The sequence below is a fragment of the Xiphophorus hellerii genome, chromosome 19 (genome assembly GCF_003331165.1).
Source record: "Xiphophorus hellerii strain 12219 chromosome 19, Xiphophorus_hellerii-4.1, whole genome shotgun sequence".
Classification (NCBI taxonomy): domain Eukaryota; kingdom Metazoa; phylum Chordata; class Actinopteri; order Cyprinodontiformes; family Poeciliidae; genus Xiphophorus; species Xiphophorus hellerii.
Window position 1 is genome coordinate 24,640,910 of NC_045690.1, and position 21,026 is coordinate 24,661,935.

Consider the following 21,026-nt stretch of genomic DNA (forward strand, 5'->3'; position numbering starts at 1 on the left):
CTTCATACTTTAAGGATTAAGCCTGTACTGTTTCAATTAAATTGGTCACAAAAATTAATACCATCAGCTTCATAAAGTTAATCCTGATGGAAAAGCTTAAATCAAACATTGTAGCCCTGATATGGAGAATTTTAGGCCTAATTGCATTCAAACGTTAGGCAATTAAGTCACAAAAATTAGTCTCCTTGTTATACAAATGCACACAGTGATTGTGTTTTCATTACAAATGTGTGCAAAACTCAATATTCCACTAATGTTGAAAAGTAATTTTTTTTCTCCATTAAATAAGAAATATAATTAAAATCATATAGATAAGTTTGTTCACGCAATATGTCATTAGAAAAAGCGCTGCGCCATGATCCTCCAACTACTTGATGTCATTTTCTTCTTCATAGTTTGCAGCAGTGGCAACAACTGGTTGTTGTTCATGTGACTTGTGATGTGTAAAGTGTTTCCAGTGCAGGTTTGCGAAATAAACCAATTTTGATACAGCCAAAAAACCACTTCATGCCAGCGCCAAAACGTTTCCTTGAAAAACAAGTTTTTTTTATTTTTATTTTCTAAATGTTAAATAAAGCAATTATATGGTCAGTGGAAACAGCTACAGAACGGTTATTTAGTATAATCACTCAAGTGTAAAAATATGTAATTTCTCTTATATTGTGGGATGTCTGCTGATTAACAAAGCAGGAACGCGCTCAGACCTCACACTTCTTTATTCAGTATGTCACAAAACAACCTCTCATAAATCATGTTGCTCACCTATCATGGTACATTTCACATCAGAACTTGTACAGCAATGCTTATAAGTTTGTATACAGAACTTCACCACAAACTTACAAGATAAAGACCTGGATTGATCTGTTAACAGTTGTTGCTTTAACGTTTAAACTCTTGTAAACATATATGCGTTAGCTGCCATTTGTACATTTGGTCATACTCAAAACCAATAAATCCAAACTTTCAGAACTCTGACACTTACTATGAAATGAACTCAAATGACAAGTCAAGCCTACATGGTGGTTTACTCATTGTACCTGAACGAGGGACGGTTTCCGACGGTGTTTGTCTCAGATGCTACATCATTTGTCTTCCAGGTCACAGGATTTGTTGGTTTGTACGAACAGTTTGTGTCTGATGATATACGCAGAAGATGGCTACTGTTGTGACTGAAATGTCCTCCTGCAGCTCTATCCACTGCAAATGACCTGGGGGTTGAACTAGCACCATGGACAGTGCCTGGAGTTGTCCACTGTTTCTCACCATTTAACTTTGAGAACCGTGTAACGCCTGAATTCAGTACAGGCAGATTCCTCACACTTACAATTAAAAGGGTTGCTTCTGTTCTGTAAGCCTTGTCTGCAAAAACAGGTGGTAATTGTGACGCACCAATCTTAGCTACCTCTGCAAAGGTCTGATAATTAGCCACTGTACCCTTTTGCTCAGCTGTAGGAGAGGGCTGAAAAAATATTAATGTGAAAAAGACTAAAAAAGATTTTAATTTTTAGGTAGTTTATTTTAGTAGTTTGGACGGAAATGCTCTAAACGTTTTATTTATACCCCGTGCGGCTAAAATTAGTTTGTTTCACGGGTATGATTTTTTTTTTAATTAAATAAATAAGATACATTGAAGGTGTATTGGGGTCTTATAATGGCTAACATTGTCAATTCATAAAAATAGACAGCTATGAGCTTTTATTGGCAGGTCAGGTTTTTTAAAGATTGGTGATTGGCCAGAAAACGGTAATCGGCACATCCTTTCTGCAGACAAATCCTGAATCTGTCAGTCTCCTATTCCACCCAACCATCACTCTTATTCTCCCATGAACTTGAGGCTCAGACTGACCCCCGACCCCTCACAAGGGGCAGTTCACCTATTTCTAGTGGAGAATAATGACCTTAGACTTAGAGCTGACTCTAATCGCGGATGTTTCACACTCAGCAGGGAACCGCTCTAGCACTTGCTGGAGGTCATAGCCTGAAGTAGCCGACATAACCCAAAGTTTCTCCCAGAAAGCTTGTTAAGCCTGGTGGTTGTGCGCTAGGACAGTCATTCATTCAACAGCCCGTCGTCTTTCTGAGTTAAAAAATGTTTAAAGTTGACAAGAAATTTGAAAATGTCACTTGATAATTATGTGCTATTGAAAGATTGGAAGATTAATACCTGAACACCAACAATAAAGCCTTAAAAAGTGCAAAGATTTTAAAGAGACTTAAAAAAATAAGCAACTCTTAGCCTGATGGGGGCACAAGTAAAGCCTGGTGGCCCGCCAGGTTTATAAAGCACTGAGGGAAACCCTGTAAACATTAATGAAAAGCAGCAGTGATGAGATCCTGAATCTCCTCGTCATGACAAACGACACAAACTGGACTGGTGACAAGGGGGAAGGTCAATGGTGAACTGGGAGCAGGCTAGACTTTGTGCCAAGAATATTTCGGATCTTGCTTTGGGCATAAAATCATTGGATTACCTCCATGCAGACTTTATTGGCATTACAGAAACAAAACTGTTTTTATAATTACTCACCTACTTTTTGCAGGTAATTAGGGTTGGAAGCCCTTCTTCTTCACTCTAAAGGCTGCCACATATTTAACTCAAAGCTAAACGGTTAATGCGTGGTCACATGGTTGCGGACCTTTGGTTTTCGCACACACCTTTCGTACAACTTCACAAACCACCAGGGAGGCACCCCTCCCTCTTCAGTATGCATCACGCTCTGACACGCCAGGGTTCCCCCTCCTTCCTTCCCTCTCTTTTGGATACGAAACAGTCACAGAAAAAGCACCACACTTTTTCTGCAGACAGTCGCCTGAACGGACAACATCATTACAATTTCCATGCAGAAGTTTTTAGCCATTTCACATGTCTTATTATTACAGTAGTTATTTTGTAAAGACAAGTACAAAAGTACACAATCCCTCGCCGTATCAGATAAATGCTCACCCGATCGATACAAAAACCGGATAGAGAAAGCGGTCTAGTTGAAGAGAAATATCAACATTGAAGTCTGAGCGCATTTCTGCATAAAAATCACAAACTACTGACCAATCGCACAACACTTCGCACAGATCTCTGTTGAAACAGTTCGATCTGGGCCTGGTGTCGAGTTCAGCAATGATGCAATGTTCGTTACACGTTTACGTCAAAGAGAGCCGATTTTGGCACTTCGGATGAATTCTGTAAGATCCTCAATCCTCTGCTCCCTCCGCTTTAGTAGGTTCTCTGGCTGGACTACTTCAAAACTTTAATATTACTACTGGCCTGAAGGAATAATCTGGTAAATTTATTGATTACTTGAAACCTCAGTCTGCCAGGTGTATGAATATTTTCCAAATAAGAGTCACTCAAAATTCAATTTTTAGACACTGAAACCAGTGATGAAGAGAAACAGTCACATGTTCCCAGATCTCCCTTCCTTTTAGATGTTATCACGCAAGACTGAATATTTTGGCAATTTTTGCAGAGGTGTCAGCACAAATCAGATCTCTGTGCCACTTAGGGTTATGTAGACACGAAGGCAACAAGCATCTGAAACCAAGTGTGCCTGCTGGCGTTTTGAGAGCAAACCTTTGTTTTCAAATTGTAGCTTAGGATTTTGACAGAGCCACAGTTGGTGGACGAGAGGAGTGCAGAGGAGACGCATTCGCTTTCATTTTCACCTGCTTGTCAGTCGCAACTCAACAAAGGCAAACAGAAGAGCCGGGTTGGCTTACAACATGACATCTTCCCCAAACGTCGACTAGGTGCGTCGCCACCTGAGCTTCACCGCGATGTTAAACAGTAGGACGGTGGAGTGAAGAAGCTGACTAATAAAAAAAAAATAGGCACTAGGACCCAGTGGCAAGAGCGCGAGTAGGCAGGCAGAGTGGGGCTGAGTCACTGCATGTGTCTGAGAGGCAGTCAGAAACAGAGCAGAGCAAGGGAGAGCAGAGGTGATCTTAGTCTCATCAGCACAGGATAACACAACCATGATGGGTTGATTTTTGGGGGTTGGGGAGGCGGTTGGGTTTGGAAGTGTGCATTTGCCACCACTTGCTCAGCCATGGAAACCAACAAAGTTCTTCATTTTGTGCCTTCCGGTGAGTATATATCAAAAGCTCCTGAGAGCTGCTTCTCCGCTGTGCACGACACAACAATCACTGGGAGAACCTTGGGGTTCCCTTCCTCATGAAACCCGAGAACCCCCCTTGTGCAAAACATATGCAGCCCACTTCAACTTCCACTCTGAGGCACGGCAGATGTTTACGTGGATGCGTTCCATTGCACATACTTGCCAAATCGGGAGTTTGATCAATTTGTGCTCAGAGGAATGTGGCAATATAGCGGACACAGACAGGAAACTGATTCTTTTTCATTTTCGAGAAGACAGAGAGCTGTGGCAGCTGTGTTCTGCTTGTAGAAATTGAGTTTTTTTTTTTTCCTGTGAAAACATATTTGTGTGTGTGTGCACGCATGTGTGCAAAAGTGTGCATTCTTTTGTTTATGTCTGGTATGCGGCACGAGAGGTTCCTGTGTCGTTTTTTTTCTTTTCTTTTTTTCCAGCAATTGAGGAACTGAACCTTGAGAAATTGTTGCATTGCAAACCCTCGCAACGACGCGAGTGTACCTGTCGAGACCGTGCACAGCCGGAATGCAGAGGGAGCATGTGTTGCATTGGTGGGCTCCTGCATGATAAGTAGAGAAAGACCGACAGCGTGCAGGGAACAGTGTGTCTGTGCTCCCATGCAAAGGAGAAACAGGCATCTGTTCTTATCTGGATGTTTCTGTCTACTTACATCAAAAAACAGGACTTAAGAACATATCGATCCTTAATGGTGCCTGTGGTTTTTTGTTTTTTTAATACACACTTGTGTGTGCGTGTGGGGGGGGGTGCGTGCATGTGTGTGAGAAGACAGATTAGTATTGCTGACAGCCACAAGAGAGCAGCGAATCCCCCCCCCCAAGCTCCCAATGTAAGTCCTAAGAGAACCCAAAGCCCATTTGGAGTTGTGATGCGGCTGCCTCCTCACTTTCATTTTGTCTAAGGCTGAACAGAATACTGCAACTCCTGGTGTTTTTCTTTCTCCCTCTCTCAGTGTGTGTGGGCGGGCGTGTGTGTGTGTGTTTTACTTAAACATTACTTGGAATTCTGTGACAGCAAAAATACTATGTCTGCTTGTGAATGAGCACCGGGTTGTGTTTGTGTACATATACTATAGGTATTTGTTGGACTTCAGTTCGGTGTGTGTTTTCAGCAGATGCATTGTGCGATCCAACTAAACCAGCGTGTCGGGTGTCGAGGTGTGATGGACACTGACGTGGCTTGTCCTCTGAAGAGTAATTTGCATTCATTTGCCTGCGAGCTGATTAGGTGGAGGTGACAGGTTGGATCCTTGCAGCAGAACAATTTGGTCCTGTTTCCTAAACGGCTTGTCACACAGGAAAGGTTGAAGGCTCCAAAAACACCGCTCAGAAACAGGAGGATTGCTAGTTGCCCGTTTAATGATGATTGTATTCTGTCTTAGTTGACCTTGGTTTTAAAATGCTGATATTGTTTACAGAAAATTGTGTGTATATGCAGGAATTTGATGGCATTATTGATCACCACTGGTGACTCAACAATTACATTTACAAAGGATTAGATTTTCTTTTCCTTTTTTTTCATCTCCCAATTTACTCCCCTCTGGATTTTTGGAATAAAGCAGAGCAAGCTGCTCTGTGCGACAAAAATCTCAGGATCCATGGCATTGGAACATGATGTCCAACTGAAGGTACAGCTCGCACTGGCCTGGAAAATGAAGAAAAGCTTTAACTGACTGAGTTTTATGCAAATTGAGACATATTTTGCAAACAGATAATCATGTTACATTATTCACCCGCTATCTAACGGGTTTCTACTTGCATTTTATTTTTTTAGGGGAGGGCAAGGTCAGAAGACGTAAGTTTCACTTTTTGGATTTGAAAATTGCCACAAGGCGTCTGCATGTAGTGACACTGCAGTCAGCTTCACTAATGCTCTGATGATGAGTTTCATCTGTGTTTTTTTTTTTCTTTCTTGCTCCTATTAACCAGCAACAAACTTCTCCTGCTTATGACGATGCCTTAGAGAACTGTGCAATCATTTCTATTTTAAAAAAACCTTTTCATTTCTGTCTAGCAGCATTGATGTAAATATTTATTTAGAAATTTACTTGCAGATTTTCTTAAAGATTTTCTCTCTGGGTTATGACCATAACTAACTTACACAAGTAACCTTCAAATGACTTTGCTTTGCATAACTGGAAAAACTCCACATGAGTTGATGAGAAACAGAAATGTTTGGATCATTTTTCAGGTGTGAATAATATTTTGATCACATAAGAATGTTGAAGAAGAGAAGTTTCGACATTTATCAGTATTTACGCAACAACTGGAGATGCAACAGTTTATCCAGCTCATGAGATGAGACAATATCTGACACAAGATATTTGGAATACTTTTGGGAAAACAAAGGATGCTTTTTTTGTTTTCATGATTAGAAAAACAATTTCACAAACCACAAAACAAGTTTCCAAGATGCTAATCAGTGTAGAATTATCCAGTTCAGGCTCAACCTACCTGCCTACTGCTGCAATTATGCGATTTAAGGCAGTTTTATTCCAAAATAAACTGAAAGCGATATTTCTGTGTTTTTACTAACAGAATAAAGGTGCAATTAACCTACAGTGCCTTTTCAGGTTTCACCAGTTGGAGTATTTTTTTTAACTTGATATGAGAAAATGCAGTCCATACTTATTAAAATAGTGAAATGTGGACAGTAAGAGGCTTTGAAGCTGCCACAGTCATTAGCAGGTAATTGTTAGCCATTTGCAGTGTTCTCTATGCAGTTTCCAAATCGTGGTACGTGGTCCATCACTCTCACTGTTTTTTCTACCAAGTACCAAAATGCAAACATATAAAGGACTTAAGAGGGGTGGAGACTTCTTATCACAGCGTTGCCACTTAGCCTGTCAAGTTGTCTTTACAGTCAACTCTGTCGGCACATCAGTCTAGTTCAAGAACTCCTGCCAATCTTACGTCACATTATCAGGCCTGGTCCACATGTAGCCGGATATCTGGGAAATCAAATGCATTTCTACCTGTTTCAGCCTTTCATCCTGACGTAAACTCTGTTTAATCTCACTAAAAACGATTATTTAGAAAAACTCAAAGTGGAGATTTGAGAAAACTCCGTATTTGTGTTTGCATGTCTACATGGGAAAGCAAAGATTTAGGATCCTGCGCATTACAGTCCGAGACAATTAATGTGGCAATATATTCACATACTTGCTTTCACATGATTTCCAATCAACATTGTCTTGTGTTTATTTTATATTCCAATACACAATTTAAAAGTAGTACAACCTTTAAATCTGTCCACATAAATAAACCTCCTGGCGCCACGTTTAATTTCTAACAGGAAGTTGTGGTTCTTTGGGAGAAATCTGATTGGCTGATAGGTTTTAGCTTTGCGCTACACTGCCCTCTGAGTCTGGCATGTTTAGAACAACGTTCAGGGCTGGATTTGTGTGGATGAAAACTTTTCTGAAACTAATCTTGTGTGTGCAATAATATTTTAAACAATCTGTCAAAGATATTAATTTTTATAAAGACATCTTCATCTTGGAGTTCATCATGAGAGATTACACTTAGTTTACTGGTTGTCATATGCTGGCACAAGTTTCCCCCCAGAGAACCTGTTAAGCCTGCTGGAAGGGGGCGCTGTAGTGCAGAGCACCAGCGGCCCACCGTGTTTTTGTGCTAAGGAATCTTAAAAGTTACAAAAATTTTAAGGTGCATAAGCAGAAATTGTAATTTGGAATTAATGGCTTGAGGCTGACAGTCGGAATCGGTGTGCACCCCCTCATGCCCAGTTCAACACACCAAGTATAAACCTAGCCTAATTAGTCTTTACTGTCACTGTTAATGCTGTATAACAAAAACATATGTAAAATAAACACTTAGCATGGTGTGGAGCAAGTAAAACCTGGTGGTCCGCCAGACTGATAATACACTAAGGGAAACCCGGCTGACATTCTAAAGTTTAGTGGCATTTTACTATCCAAGATCTTGTTCTACACAATCATGGTTAGACACTAAATGGTAGTATTTTTTTTTTTTTAGTTTGTATAGATATGTATAGATATGTCATTGCTTTTAGGTTAAGATGATTTATAAGTTTCAGAGTTGAGACTGGAGTGAAAATGGCCCGGCTAGCCAAAAAAAGGCAAAGTATCAGTTCCTAAGCCCACAAGCCAAGTCCACAGCAGTGTAATCTTTTTCGTTTTAAACTTTTTGATTTAACGACCATGAAAGCAACATAAAGCTGTCCTGTTACAGCCAAGTGTCAACGGTCTGGCGTGACAGAAAACCAAACGATCGGCGCTGCAGCCATGACCTGCAGAGCCCGAAGGCATCAGCATGGATGACACGTAGTGACGGTGGGAATTAGTACTTTGACCATGTGGAAAGTGGAGGTGTGCAAGCGTCAAGATAGATGACGAGTTCCTGCGTGCATGTGTGCACTATAGATGTGACAGTGATCTCTGATCAGTATTCACCGCTGGCAAACAGACCTCTGAAGCTCCAGCCTCCGAGCACAGCCATCTGGGCAGAGGAGAGGCGCGCGTCAACACACACACATACAAATCACCGTACAGTACCGGGCGTGTACGCACACACCGACACCGAAATGTCCCAAAACCACCTCCATGCAAGACATGACAAGTCAGTCTCACAGGCAGGAGAGCGCTCACACATTCACACAATCCTCACAAAAAGCGGCTGCGTCGGACATTTACCGTTTAAATTTCTTCTCCCAAATCATTCCCACTGTCCGAAATCATTTGTTAATGTAAACACAGGTGACATTTATGGTCATGTGTCAGCACAAACACTATCACTGCAGGGCTCAATACTGTGTTAGAAATGTTTACTCTGCATCTCACTACATCACTACATCATACATATAGCACTACATGATGCTATAGGGCATCAACTAACCGTTAAATTAGTTATTGATTAATCAGATTTTAAAAAATGACACATCCTTCTGATTTTCTTTTACTACTTAAACCTTTTTTTTATAGAAATCATTAAAAAAAACATTTTATTACCTAAAATGGAATGACGCTGCATTCTTTTAATGTAGACTTGATCATTTGTAGCAAAATATGCATCTGCAGCTTTTTTTTACGGAGTTTTAACCAGCTGATGTTAAAACTGCCACTTAAGGAGTTTTTGGTAGAACATATTTACAGATGGATTTATTTATGTTACACGCAAAAAGTATATATTTATCACTTAATTAGTGCTTTTAATATGTTCTTTCTGCAAAATAGCCTTTTTTGAGTGTTAATTACTAAATTAGTTGACGATTATTTTATTGATGAATTCTTCACAACTAATCTGAAAAATTGTTCCCCTACTTTAATGGTTGTCACTTTAAAATACAGCTTGGACATGTTTGCTCTATATACTTGACAAGCAATTTTAGACACTTTCACAACACATTTTTCTAATATTATAGCAAATTCAAAGGGTATTTTGTAAAAAAAATTTTAAAAAAATAACACCATAAAATCATTTATTACAACTCATGTGTTTGCATGTACAGAAAACCCTGACACTGACTCTGGCTTTCAGATTACTCAAGCAGCACCCCTGCACCTCTCTCTCCCCCACACAGACACACACTCTTTCATCTGCATGTTTGAATCCTTATCACACACAAGAAGATGGGACATACTGTTCCACAGCCTGCTGTGTACTTTTGAAGAATCAGCCAAGACTCTACTGATAAATTGCTGCCTTTTAAATTTTGGTCTTTTTTTTTTTTTTTCCAAACAATCAAAGATCACATTTCTTTCACATAATTTGGGTCTGTCCAGACTAACGCCCGCCTGTTAATTACTACAAAGAGCATTTACTGGTCATGTTTCACATTTCTTAACATGTGAAATCAGTGACTTCAATATCAGATTCACTCTAATGTTCTCACTAAAACCAGGAAGATAGAGCACATAACACCAGTTTTAAAGTCCCTCCACTGGCTCCCTGTAGCTCAAAGAATAGACTTTAAAATACTGTTGTTAGTTTATAAATCACTGAACGGTTTAGCACCACAATACATTAAAGATCTGCTGTTGTATCAACCTTCCAGACCTCTCAGGTCTTCTGGTTCTGGTTCTGCTCTGCATCCCCAGAACCAGAACCAAACGAGGAGAAGCAGCTTTCAGCATCTATGCACCACAAATTTGGAACAAACTTCCAGAAAACTGTAAAACAGCTGAAACACTGACTTCTTTTAAATCTCGACTAAAAACCCACCTGTTTAGGATTGTATTTGAAACGTAATCAATTACAAATTTATTGATGGAACTTGACTTAATGCTGTGTTTTGATTATTGATTCTATGTTGCTTTGTGTTTCTGTGTTTGATATGATGTAAAGCACTTTGAAATGCCTTGCTGCTGAAATGTGCTATACAAATAAAATTTGATTGATAAAAATATATAATATTATTATTATTATTATTTAAATGAAGGTAAAGACTTTTACGTTTTCACACATTTCCCATATTCACATCGAAATAAAATGACTAGAAAAAATACAAAATAATAAAAATTGTGATGTTTTGATTTTACCCCCTGCTTTTAAATTGAAATGTACTACTAAATGTTCCCACTAATTAATGGCAATAGAAATGATTTTTTATTCCCTTAATCTCAGAGCAGCGTCTCAGTGTCTAAACTGCTTGTGTTTGTCCTCAGGCTTCTCTTATCAGACTCATATTTTTTTAGGTGCCTGAACAAGTGAAAGAACTGCCCCCTATGTTTAAAACTTAGAGAGAAAACGCCCCCATTTTGTAACATAATCAGGCAGACATGACGCTAAAGGTTTCTGCTGTATGACACATACATGCCTCAGCAATTAAACTATGTTGGTACACGCTGTTCTTTTTGTTGGCTACTTTTAAAGTCCATTTTACTCTACACGCTGATAACATATAAATATATATTTAAATATCGGCTACGCAATAGTCAATCAGTGAGTTTATTCACTCGATTTACAAGCACGTTCTCTTAAAACTTTTACTATTCACGAGTGAAAAGGAAGCAGAACAAAGTAAAATCTGCTGCATTTACAGATATAGAGAATGTATTTCCCAATAAATACATTTTCAGGGCCATATTTATTAAATCAACAACATAACAACAATGTAAGTTGCAAACGATATATTATTCTCCTCATTATTAAGTAAGGAGTTTATAAGACGTTTTTTTCTTATAAATTGTTTTGAATTGATTTATACTTGAGCATTTTTTTCAACTCCTCTTCAAACTGTCCTCCTTACTCTGAAAGGCCAATTTGTGATATAGTAGTCCGCAGAGTTTTACTTTTGAAATCATACTGCCTTCTGTTATTTCTGTCACTTGAGCTTAAGGCAAAGGAACTTTGTAAATTAACTGGGAATAATTTCTTTCTGGTTTTAAACACAACTAATAGCATTTTTAAATTAACCAATTCCCTTAGTTTCAAGATGTTTGATTGAATAAACAATTTATTAGTATGTTCTCTTGCATTTATAGAGAACTCATAGCTTGTTTTTCTGTCACAACAAAGGCTTTGTGTTGGTTTTTGTATGATGGTATGTGTTGCCCCATACCATCATAAATTATATCAGATACAGAGCAACAAATGATTAATGGTATGTCTGGAGTGTTCATGGGTCGTAAACATTTTTACTTTCTTTTCATTTTCTGCCTTTATCACTGGCGATGGTTAGGAGTTACCAATCACTTTTATCCTGTAGAACTGCCATGTTTTTCTGTGCTACATAGAAAAGTCACATTTCAATTCTATCATATCTGTATAATTGAGATGCCATAGAAGTCTCTTTTTATTAAAAATCAAGACACGGTTTTAACATGTAAATTTGTTTTTCCCACTGGAAAATGTTTTTGATCGTTTTGCTCTAATCTTAATGGCATTTTGCAAAACTGTGTGCAGTCCTGTCCTTTTCTGCATAGCACTAAAGGAGGCGGTACACATCTGTTTATTCAGAACCCTGCATCTCATCTGCATGTCCTTGGTGAGAATTTTAATTTCGTCTTTGAAAAGATGATTGGCCTCTCCACAAAAATGATCAAAACGAAACAGAGTTGACATAATTTACCAGTCAAATCACTTGTGGGTTTTAAAACATACAATTGTTTTCGGAAATATTCATCTTCTGAAACTCTTTGCCGTGAAAATGTTTTCAATAAAATTGGCAGTTTGAACTAAAGTAGGTTTACCAAAAATGTTTTGGATTTGACTCTATCTGGTGTTGTAGTTGTGAATTAACGGTTAGCATGAGCAACATTTTTCAGCTAATAATCAAAATGTGTGGGTAAGATATGCTACCAAAATGAGAATAATATTGCTTGAAATTATTTATGGAACATTACTTTCAAAAGGGGGCAGTATTATGTATTTTCCAGGCACATTGTACCATTTTATAGCACAATCAAGTAACTGTTGAGTTGTTATAAAAATGTTATGTTTATATCAAATATGACTTAAAAACCGTTAATGACTTCATAATTTAATGCCTTGAAATTGGGCCTCTGTCTCTTTAAACTCCTTCTCTTCCTGAAACTTTGCCTTCGGGAAGTGATCACAACATGGCTCCTCTATTCTCCCTTTAACAACATTTTTACCAGCGTTGCAATGAGAAGTAGCTTGCATAATAAGCTCAGCAGATGTGCAGTTCCACCAGGAGTTTGCTAATTTCTGCTGGCTAGTCTGAAGGAGAAGAGTGAGGTAGTCACAGGGGAGAGCTGCTCTGTGAGGTGGAAGCTCAGTAGCATGGAAACTGCAATTCTGAGGTGGAGCTGCACCTAGAAGGTGGAGCTAGGTCCAAGCAGGTGCATTGAACAACTGAATGGTTGCCATGGCGATTAAAGGATTTCTCAAACATGCATGAAATAATCAAGGCAACACTCATTATAACATTATAACATGATGCAAAGTTCATAAAAGTTAATCTTACATACAGTAACTCTGCTCTTTTAAGTTATTATGATTTAATTAAATATTCTAACATCTAATACTGTCCATAATTAGGTTTGCTGGTGTACCTGTAGAACTTATAAATATTTTAAAAAATTAAGTACAATGGAGTTTTAGAAAATGTTTGGTGTTATGACGCCAAACAACCTCAGACAGAATCCATCTTCTTTTTAAAAACCGGTCGCAAAGCGTTCATTCGCCGAAAGCAGGAAAAAACAAGAGTATCATTATTCTGGTACAAAGCAAGCTGCTGCCGTCGGCTTTGCACAGGATGACTCGTCTTTCCTGAAGCTGACTTTGCTGAGCAAAGGAAGCAGGACTAAACATGGGCAAGGTATTAGTTTCACTTCCTGTTCAGTATTGATCTCGCATAGCTTGCAAGATGACACAGCCTCTCCTCCACAGAACAATGTGCTCTCGACCCGGAGCGCTGTCACTCATAGCCAAACCAAACCAAAATTCACCCCAACAAACAGAACCCAACAGAGAGGTAGACGTAAAGTTCTGCTGCTCCTTTCCCCCCAAAAACGATAATTACTACAAGATGGTTGAACTTTGCCCATGTTGATGAATTCTCAAACCACTAATGTAAAGCTTCCCCTTTTTTTCATTTACATGAGTCAAAAAATACCAGTAAGCAGCACAGGTTTTTTTTTTTTCCCCATCGGGAAGGAGCTAAACTTGGCGAGATGTTGGCACAGAACGCTCACCACCGTGTTTGTGTTACCTCACTGAAAAACATATGTGAGCTGGCAGGCACATGCTCCACGTCTCACAGCGCTTAAACAAGAGACATCCACCTCGTAGAAACAAATTGCACTATGTAGTACAACAATTGCTGCAGACAAGGTTGGTGCTGCCACTTAAGGCTGGTATTGATTATGGCGTACTTCTGTTTTCATACAGCTGTTGACAGCTGAGACCTTTCATGCCGTTCCCTGAAACTATGCGTAACGTCCCTCTTTGTCCTTGAAGCGGTACCAAGTTATGCCCATTTTCTGCAGCCGGCGAAATCGCTTCAATGTTCTTTGTCATTCGACATAGTTCAGTGTAATAACGTCTGCTGCGGAGAGAGGCTGCTGGAGCCATTTGGCGGTTATATAATAGATGTAAACGACAGTGACTTAATGGCTTTTCTCTGGATTAAAGGCACGCCGTCATAAAAACAGTTCACGCCGAGTGACAAGGGCAAAAGGGTCTCACCTGCTGTCATAGGAGGAGAACAAAGTAGGACGGGGCCCCTAAAACGGCTCGGATTTGTAGTTATTTCCATCTGTGCTCTGTTCATTTGATTAAAACAGTCAGTTGGTTTTATATCCTGTTTCAAATGTCAAGCTTCATACCCATTGTAAAACCCAAAGACAAGACATGAGGAACACAAGTTAATGCAGCACAGAACACGATTTTCTTTTGCCTAGAAACCGTGCCCATGTCGGTCCGCCGGGGGGGTCGGCACCACAAACGAAGAGCGGTGAGATGTGCATCAGATGGCGGGGAGGACGGAATAGCTTTCAGTAAACGTTTGTGTGGAGAAAAGCAGACTTGAAAGAGAGACAGTGGCCTGGCTTTAATCGAGCCAAAAGAAAGGAGGGTAGCGAGGGAGGGATGGAGGTGGAGGGGTGTAAGCAATTAGCAGGAATCCCCCAGCACTGGAGTCTCTTTTTTAAAATTTATTTATTTTTTAACTCACTGCCCCTCTCCCATGAAAATTAAGGCAGTCAATTTCTGCAGTGAGTGTCTGGCATGGATGTACTAGTGCGTGTGTCTGGATGTAGTCGCCGCCTCGATAAATGCAACAAACACACAAACTGTTCTTGCTGCGGTGAGGAGGCATAATCCTTTAACTCGGTGGCGCTGTGAGAAAATAACGGATGACAGAAACAAAATGGGCAGGAGACGAAGTAATACGGAAAGATGCAAAAATTTAAAATTACGCCCGCGTACAGTACCATTGAGGGGAAGGAAGGAGTCCGAGGCAAGTTTATTATAGCTAACTAAAACTGACAAAAACTGACATTAACGGTAAATAATGGGGAAAAACAATAACTAACTGGAACTATATCATATGTTTGTAAAACTAAAACATGATGCCTTATAATTCATTTTCAAGTTCACGAATCTATGCATTAGCCTTTGGAACTGATTTCTTTCTCGGCACAAACAGTTTAAGTGAGTTGTTGGAAAATTACGGCACTACATTCTCCAACTGGTGGCGCAAAAGTGTGGAGAAAACACCCGAGTCAGATGGTTTTTTAAATATTTGAATCAACTTTTTGAAAATGGTATGTTCTGTTGAGTATTCATTATACAATCAGTGAATACATAACCACAATGCAATACTTTGACCTTTTTGAATTCTGCACCTGAAAATTTACCAAAGTATGAAAAAACTAAAACTACTAATATAGCTAGTAAAAACTAAAATAAAACTTAACGATATTTCACTAATAACTAATCAAAACTATCAAACAAACTCTGAGAGCCAATCAAAACTAACTGAACTAGACAAACAAAAAGAAACAATGAAATAAAACTAAACTATAATGAAAAATCCAGAACTATTATAATCCTGGTCCGAGGTCTAGTGCTCTCTTGAAACCTCTTCCAAGATGAAGAAACAAGGATTCTGGAATAGATCCGGAAATTTGAACCCAAAGACAAATACTTTTGGGTTCCAGTCAGCAGAAACTCTATCTGCTAGAGAAAGAACAGGAGGAACCATCATGGAAAGACGAGACGCTGCATGTGACAGACAGAAGATAATGGCTAGAACAGGCCGGACAACGGAGAAGAACGAATCATGGCCGCCCAGAGACAGACACTCGGCACAAGTGCAGTAGAGGTCAGGTCAGGCAGAACCCAATGTTCAGGCTGTGCAAAGATGCCCCTGGCAAATCTAGATTTAAGGTTTTCTTCTAACTCCACCAATGTGTCTCTTCAGACTGGGAGTTATACTAACGTTTTGAAGTGGCTCAGCCAGAAACCCAACTTTAATCGTATACAGAATCTGAGGAGGGAACAAAAGATTAGGCCGGTGTGTTCATGTGCCTTTGTTCTTTGTTTTTCTTCTCCCATTGCTGCTGCTTAGTTCTAAAAATCACCTTCACTGTATTTCTTTAGAGATTAGCATGAAGTATCTTTGGACACATCGTTTCTTGTTTAAAAGAACTACAGTTTTACAGGAATTGACAGGAAGTTGGCGTAGGGTGCGACAATAAATCCAAGTCACAAGACGGGATGACACATGATACGGGGCTGATGACAACAGGACAAGGAACATAATGTAAGCATTGTCCATTCCAGGTTGCATCAGTTGGACGATTTTAGATTTCAAACTAGAGATGATCAAAGACGGTCCAAACTCTTACAAGCTTTAGTTTACTGGTTGCCAGCTTCACCATCATTAGCAGCTAACGGCTAACTTCAAGTCACAGTTTTCTCCCAGACTTTACAGATTGTTCATCTCTGGTAGCTTTTCTATCTACACAACGTCCATTATTCAGTCTAGTGAGTCTTCATCAATACTTTTCAACCTTCATGGTGTTTGCCATAAAGTCAACTCTACCATTAAAGTAGGTTACCTTTTCAAGAGCTACTTTGTTGCTTAAAAGTAAGAATAACAAAAAATTTTCTCATGGCGTGCCAGTCTTAATACACACATCAATATCAGTGGCTCTTAATAATACATCACATTTGCTGCACTTCATCGGATGATGTCACCTGCTGACAATAGCAGGATGACACTGTTGAAGTTCAGTTGTTTGTCTAAGACAGACTTTCACTTTGACAGGAAATAGCTTCTAGATGATGGTGTGACATCTACTCTCATGAGGCGTAACATCCCTAGAGTTAATATTAACTTTTCAGCCATGTCACATACTGTTTTCTATGTTCATGTACTCTCTGCTGTTTAAATGTTGGTTGACAGACACTGGGTGAATTTTTTTTCTTCTGTTTTTGTTACAAATATGCAAGTCTGCATTCACAGTTGTGGGTATCTCTTACTGAAATATAGTTTTATCTGCAGACATGAATCTAATTTTAAAAGGCTGTCAAAAAATTTAAAACAAAACATATATTTTGTCTGAGTTTAGTGTAAAAATTAACATGATTGAGTCATTAGCTGTGTTGGGCTAATAATTCTGTTAATAATTAGTTGTGCTTTTCTTTTTTTTTTGCTTTTTCAGCTTACATTTAAGGCTTAGTGGAAATGGAGTGAGGCAAAAGTGAAATGTGGAAACGGCAGTAAACCAGCTGCTGATATCACTGCGGATATTTAGACTAAGTTTAAAGCCAGGGAAAATCATGTGTATTAATGAAGTCTGCATTCCACTCTTACATCTATGCATGCCTGTTAGGCAGAGCGTGTTCAAAATACAACTTTAAAGCTCTATCGTTGTGTCAAGTCTCTGTTAGCTCTGTTTATTAAAATACCTGTTTGGTTCTACACAGATTCCCCAGAAGATCCGAGGAACTCAATGTAGACACTGTTCAAAAATGTGCTCTTATACTATCATATTCAACAAGTTAGAATATTTATGCCACTGAGGCAATTGTTTATTTTTCAGATTAAAACTACATTTTGAAAATGGCAACCGTAAAACCGGTGTTAAACATACTTTAAATTAAGCCTAGATTTCTGTATTAAAAAAGCAAAAATCTAGGCTTCTGCATTTTTCATTGGTCTGATATAATATTCTAATCTTAAATGTCATGTTTTCATTGGCTGGAAGCAAAACCCACAATCAACAGAAATAAAGGCTTGAAAACATTAGTCTCTGTTTAATAATGTCCATAATGTGTCTCAGTAAAAATGCTCAATAGTTTTTTAGTGTGGTAAATATGACTGTAAAAAAGTCATGGCGATGGAAGTTGTGCTTTTAACTTTAAAAGCTTTTTTTTTTTTTTTTATGTAGTTAAAAATGTAAACATTTTCAGAATGAAGTTCACTTAAATTATTGTGAAAATGTTTTTTTTTCTTCTTTTTTGCAAAAAACAAAGTGATCATTTGCTTTTTGAAATACTGTAAATTTCCGTCTTTGGATCACTATTTTATTAGGACTCGTTTGAAAACATTGTATAATTTTTGTAGCTTATGGTGATAATTGTTTTTAACTTACTCAGATTTTGGAACAGAACATGAATTACATTTCTAGCTTAATTTTTTCCAGTATTTCATTTATTAAAACGTGCTCATACAGTACTACATGTGAAAGAAAAACACATTTTTGTTTTTCTCCAAATAAATTTAAAATCTATGTATAAATGAATTAGAGTGAGCTAATATATGTAATTTTTTATGGAAGTTTTCTGATTAGTTTTGTAAGTCAACCCAACCTAATGTGGTGTTAAAAAATAGAAAAATTGCTCATTAGTAGTTTATTGCTCTGGATAAGCTAATTAGGATTTATATGTTCCAGTGTAATGCGATAACCTGCACCGATCGCCCTGTAGCCATACAAGCATTAGCAGGTCTTTTTTGTTTTGCCTAAACAAGAATATGCAAATTAACAGTTCTGCTAATTAAAATGTTAAATTTAGCATTTTAATTTCCCAGTTTGCGGATTCTGTTTTCTCATAATCCGACCTAATTAACACCAACAAGTAGTGCATAAAAGTGCTTATGTGGACAAACATGCACGGACAGTGTAAGTGTGATCCGATAAGAGGCTCGCCAGCACTCGCCCCGATGAACTTGTGATAAAACTGTCACTCCATGGGGTTTGTTATGGCTCCTTTAAAACTATCAGTAGTTATTTCATCTTTTTAACGCTGGTTGTCTAATTCCAGGATGGCGTCTCGCTCTAGATTGTAAATCTGCCAGATTTTTTTTAGCTGGTTAGGTGAAAAAAGATAACATACACCACACCTCATTCTTGCCGATATCGAAGCATTTCTACCGACAAACTGATGCTGAAGAAACAAACATGGTGGTTGCTGGTAAGGTGTCCAGGTAGTCCACTTTAGATGAGCTAATAATGTTAGACTGATGATTAATATCATGCTTTGAGATAATTATACATTTCTCAAAACTTTTTCAAATCTTGTATGTTAACATGGGTAACTTAAAAAGTTAGACTTTGGAAAATTGTACAAAAACTTCTTTGGGGTTTAATTAAGCAATGTTATAAAACATTTTATGACTAGTGGCAGCCAAACCTTCATAGCAACGTCACTTTTTGTCCTTTTTTAAGCTCTTTCTATGTAAAATTTTAACTCGTATAATTCCTGTTGTCAGTCTGCTAATGCATGTTGGTACAAAATGTGTTGCTAAATGATTTGCCAGAAACTGGACTTCCATAACAGTATCAGGAAAATCATTCGTGCCATATCAGCCGCAAAAATCTTCCATCAACATATGATCTTTAAACCATTATTGTTTCATTTGTAGAAATTAAATCATTTTCATTATTTGATGAAAAACCTTTTTGAATATTTAAATATGAAAAAATGGAATTTGATGAGTATGTAGGCCTATTTGCTGGACACTAAATTGCCCCAAAAGTTACGCCGTTACCATTAGAATAGTTGAAATTACTCTCAAAACAACAATATCATTTATCGCAATAATAACACAAGAACACATTCTCAAATATTGATAAATTTTAAATTCTAGAATAAGAAGACATTTTAAATATCCAAACTAAATAAACAAAAACAACAAATAAAATTAATTATGAAGCCTCTGTAAACAAATTTGTCCCTCAAAATAAGAATAAGGGTTAGTTGAGACCAAAGCACCAGACTGACGACTTTTGTCATCCAGTTTTTGGTAGAAAGAGAAAATAAATTATGCAAATGGAAATTATTTTAATTTATCACGCAATTGATTTGTTGCTTATTACCACAAGCCTATGAATCGTCATTATAAGCACAGACAATTATTCTGTTATTTTGTCAGATTCCTAAAATATTGGCTTATGCCATTTTTTAACAAAAGTGATTTTTTTTGTGCTTAAATCATCTTTTGGCACAATAAACATACTCTTTTCCTGCCCTTTTTGTCCACGTCTAGGTCCAATCTTGCAGCTTGCTCAACTCCATGCAGGTAAATGTTTGAGGATGGCATGCACAGCCTACAAAACGCAGACGTGCTTAGCCTGTGGCGTTGCTGCTTTCGGAAGTACAGTGCGGCACATACTGTGCAGAGGCATTTACAATGTTTCTGCAATTACCACGCCGACTGAAGTCCTTTAAAATTCCTTTGGAATAAAAAGAATACAAATAAAGGCCAAATGTGAGCCTGCTCCTTCAAACATGTATACGAGCGGAGCGGCCCGGAGCTGAGGAACAGAAGGAATTCCCTCCACGCCTGGGTTTTCTCAGCGACCACAGCTCCAGAGGACGAGTGCCAGGAGAGCCCGGAGGCACAATTAGCTAACAAAAGGCCCAGCCTCCTCCTCTTTGCTCGCCCAGCCCTTGTAGATTCCCCTACAAACACAGCGGGGGCCACCTTTTAATCTCTTGCCCTCTTCACTTAAGACTCTCAGCCTCACCTCTCCAGTAAATTCTCGGGTTCGTCTCTCCTGGGGATTCAAGCGTCTGTCTCGCATCTATTTGCAACTTGTCACTTTAAAATCTCCCCGTTTTTAGTTTTAGAATTTGACATATTCTTTTAAAAAAAAACTAATGTAAATTAAGTTATTTTTAATGATCCAAACAATAAGAGGGTCCAAAGTTACTGGCATCAGGTTGTCATGACGTAAGTTAGTCTGAATATTATTTTTACTGCCGTTTCTTTCCATTTTTCAAACTTTTCTTCCCTTCTAGAGCAAAATCAGATCAAACTGTTCTTGTTTTAGATCACAACTACCAAAATGATTTCTAGTTGCTAAACTCCACAAGAATGGTAGCAAGAATATGTCAAAGATTTATTTATTAGTGTCTTCAAAATCAGACCTTTGCATACATTTCCATAGTATCTGGTATGAAATACCTTTGAACTGTATAACTTGGGTGAAACCTTTTCGGT

At 38.3% G+C, this 21,026-nt stretch overlaps 1 protein-coding gene across 5 annotated transcripts in view; it reads left to right on the plus strand.

Annotated features, from left to right (window-relative positions):
- Positions 1–21,026, plus strand: part of slc4a11 (solute carrier family 4 member 11) — a 142,562-nt gene that overhangs the window by 17,088 nt on the left and 104,448 nt on the right. For 2 of the 5 annotated variants that reach the window (XM_032547116.1, XM_032547119.1), the window contains exon 1: positions 3,892–4,080. The exons of the other annotated variants lie outside the window; for them this stretch is intronic. In XM_032547116.1, the coding sequence (XP_032403007.1) occupies positions 4,044–4,080 (37 nt within the window). In that variant the 5' untranslated portion in view covers positions 3,892–4,043. Of the gene's footprint in view, positions 1–3,891; positions 4,081–21,026 lie in introns of those variants that run through there. 5 annotated transcript variants of the gene reach the window in all.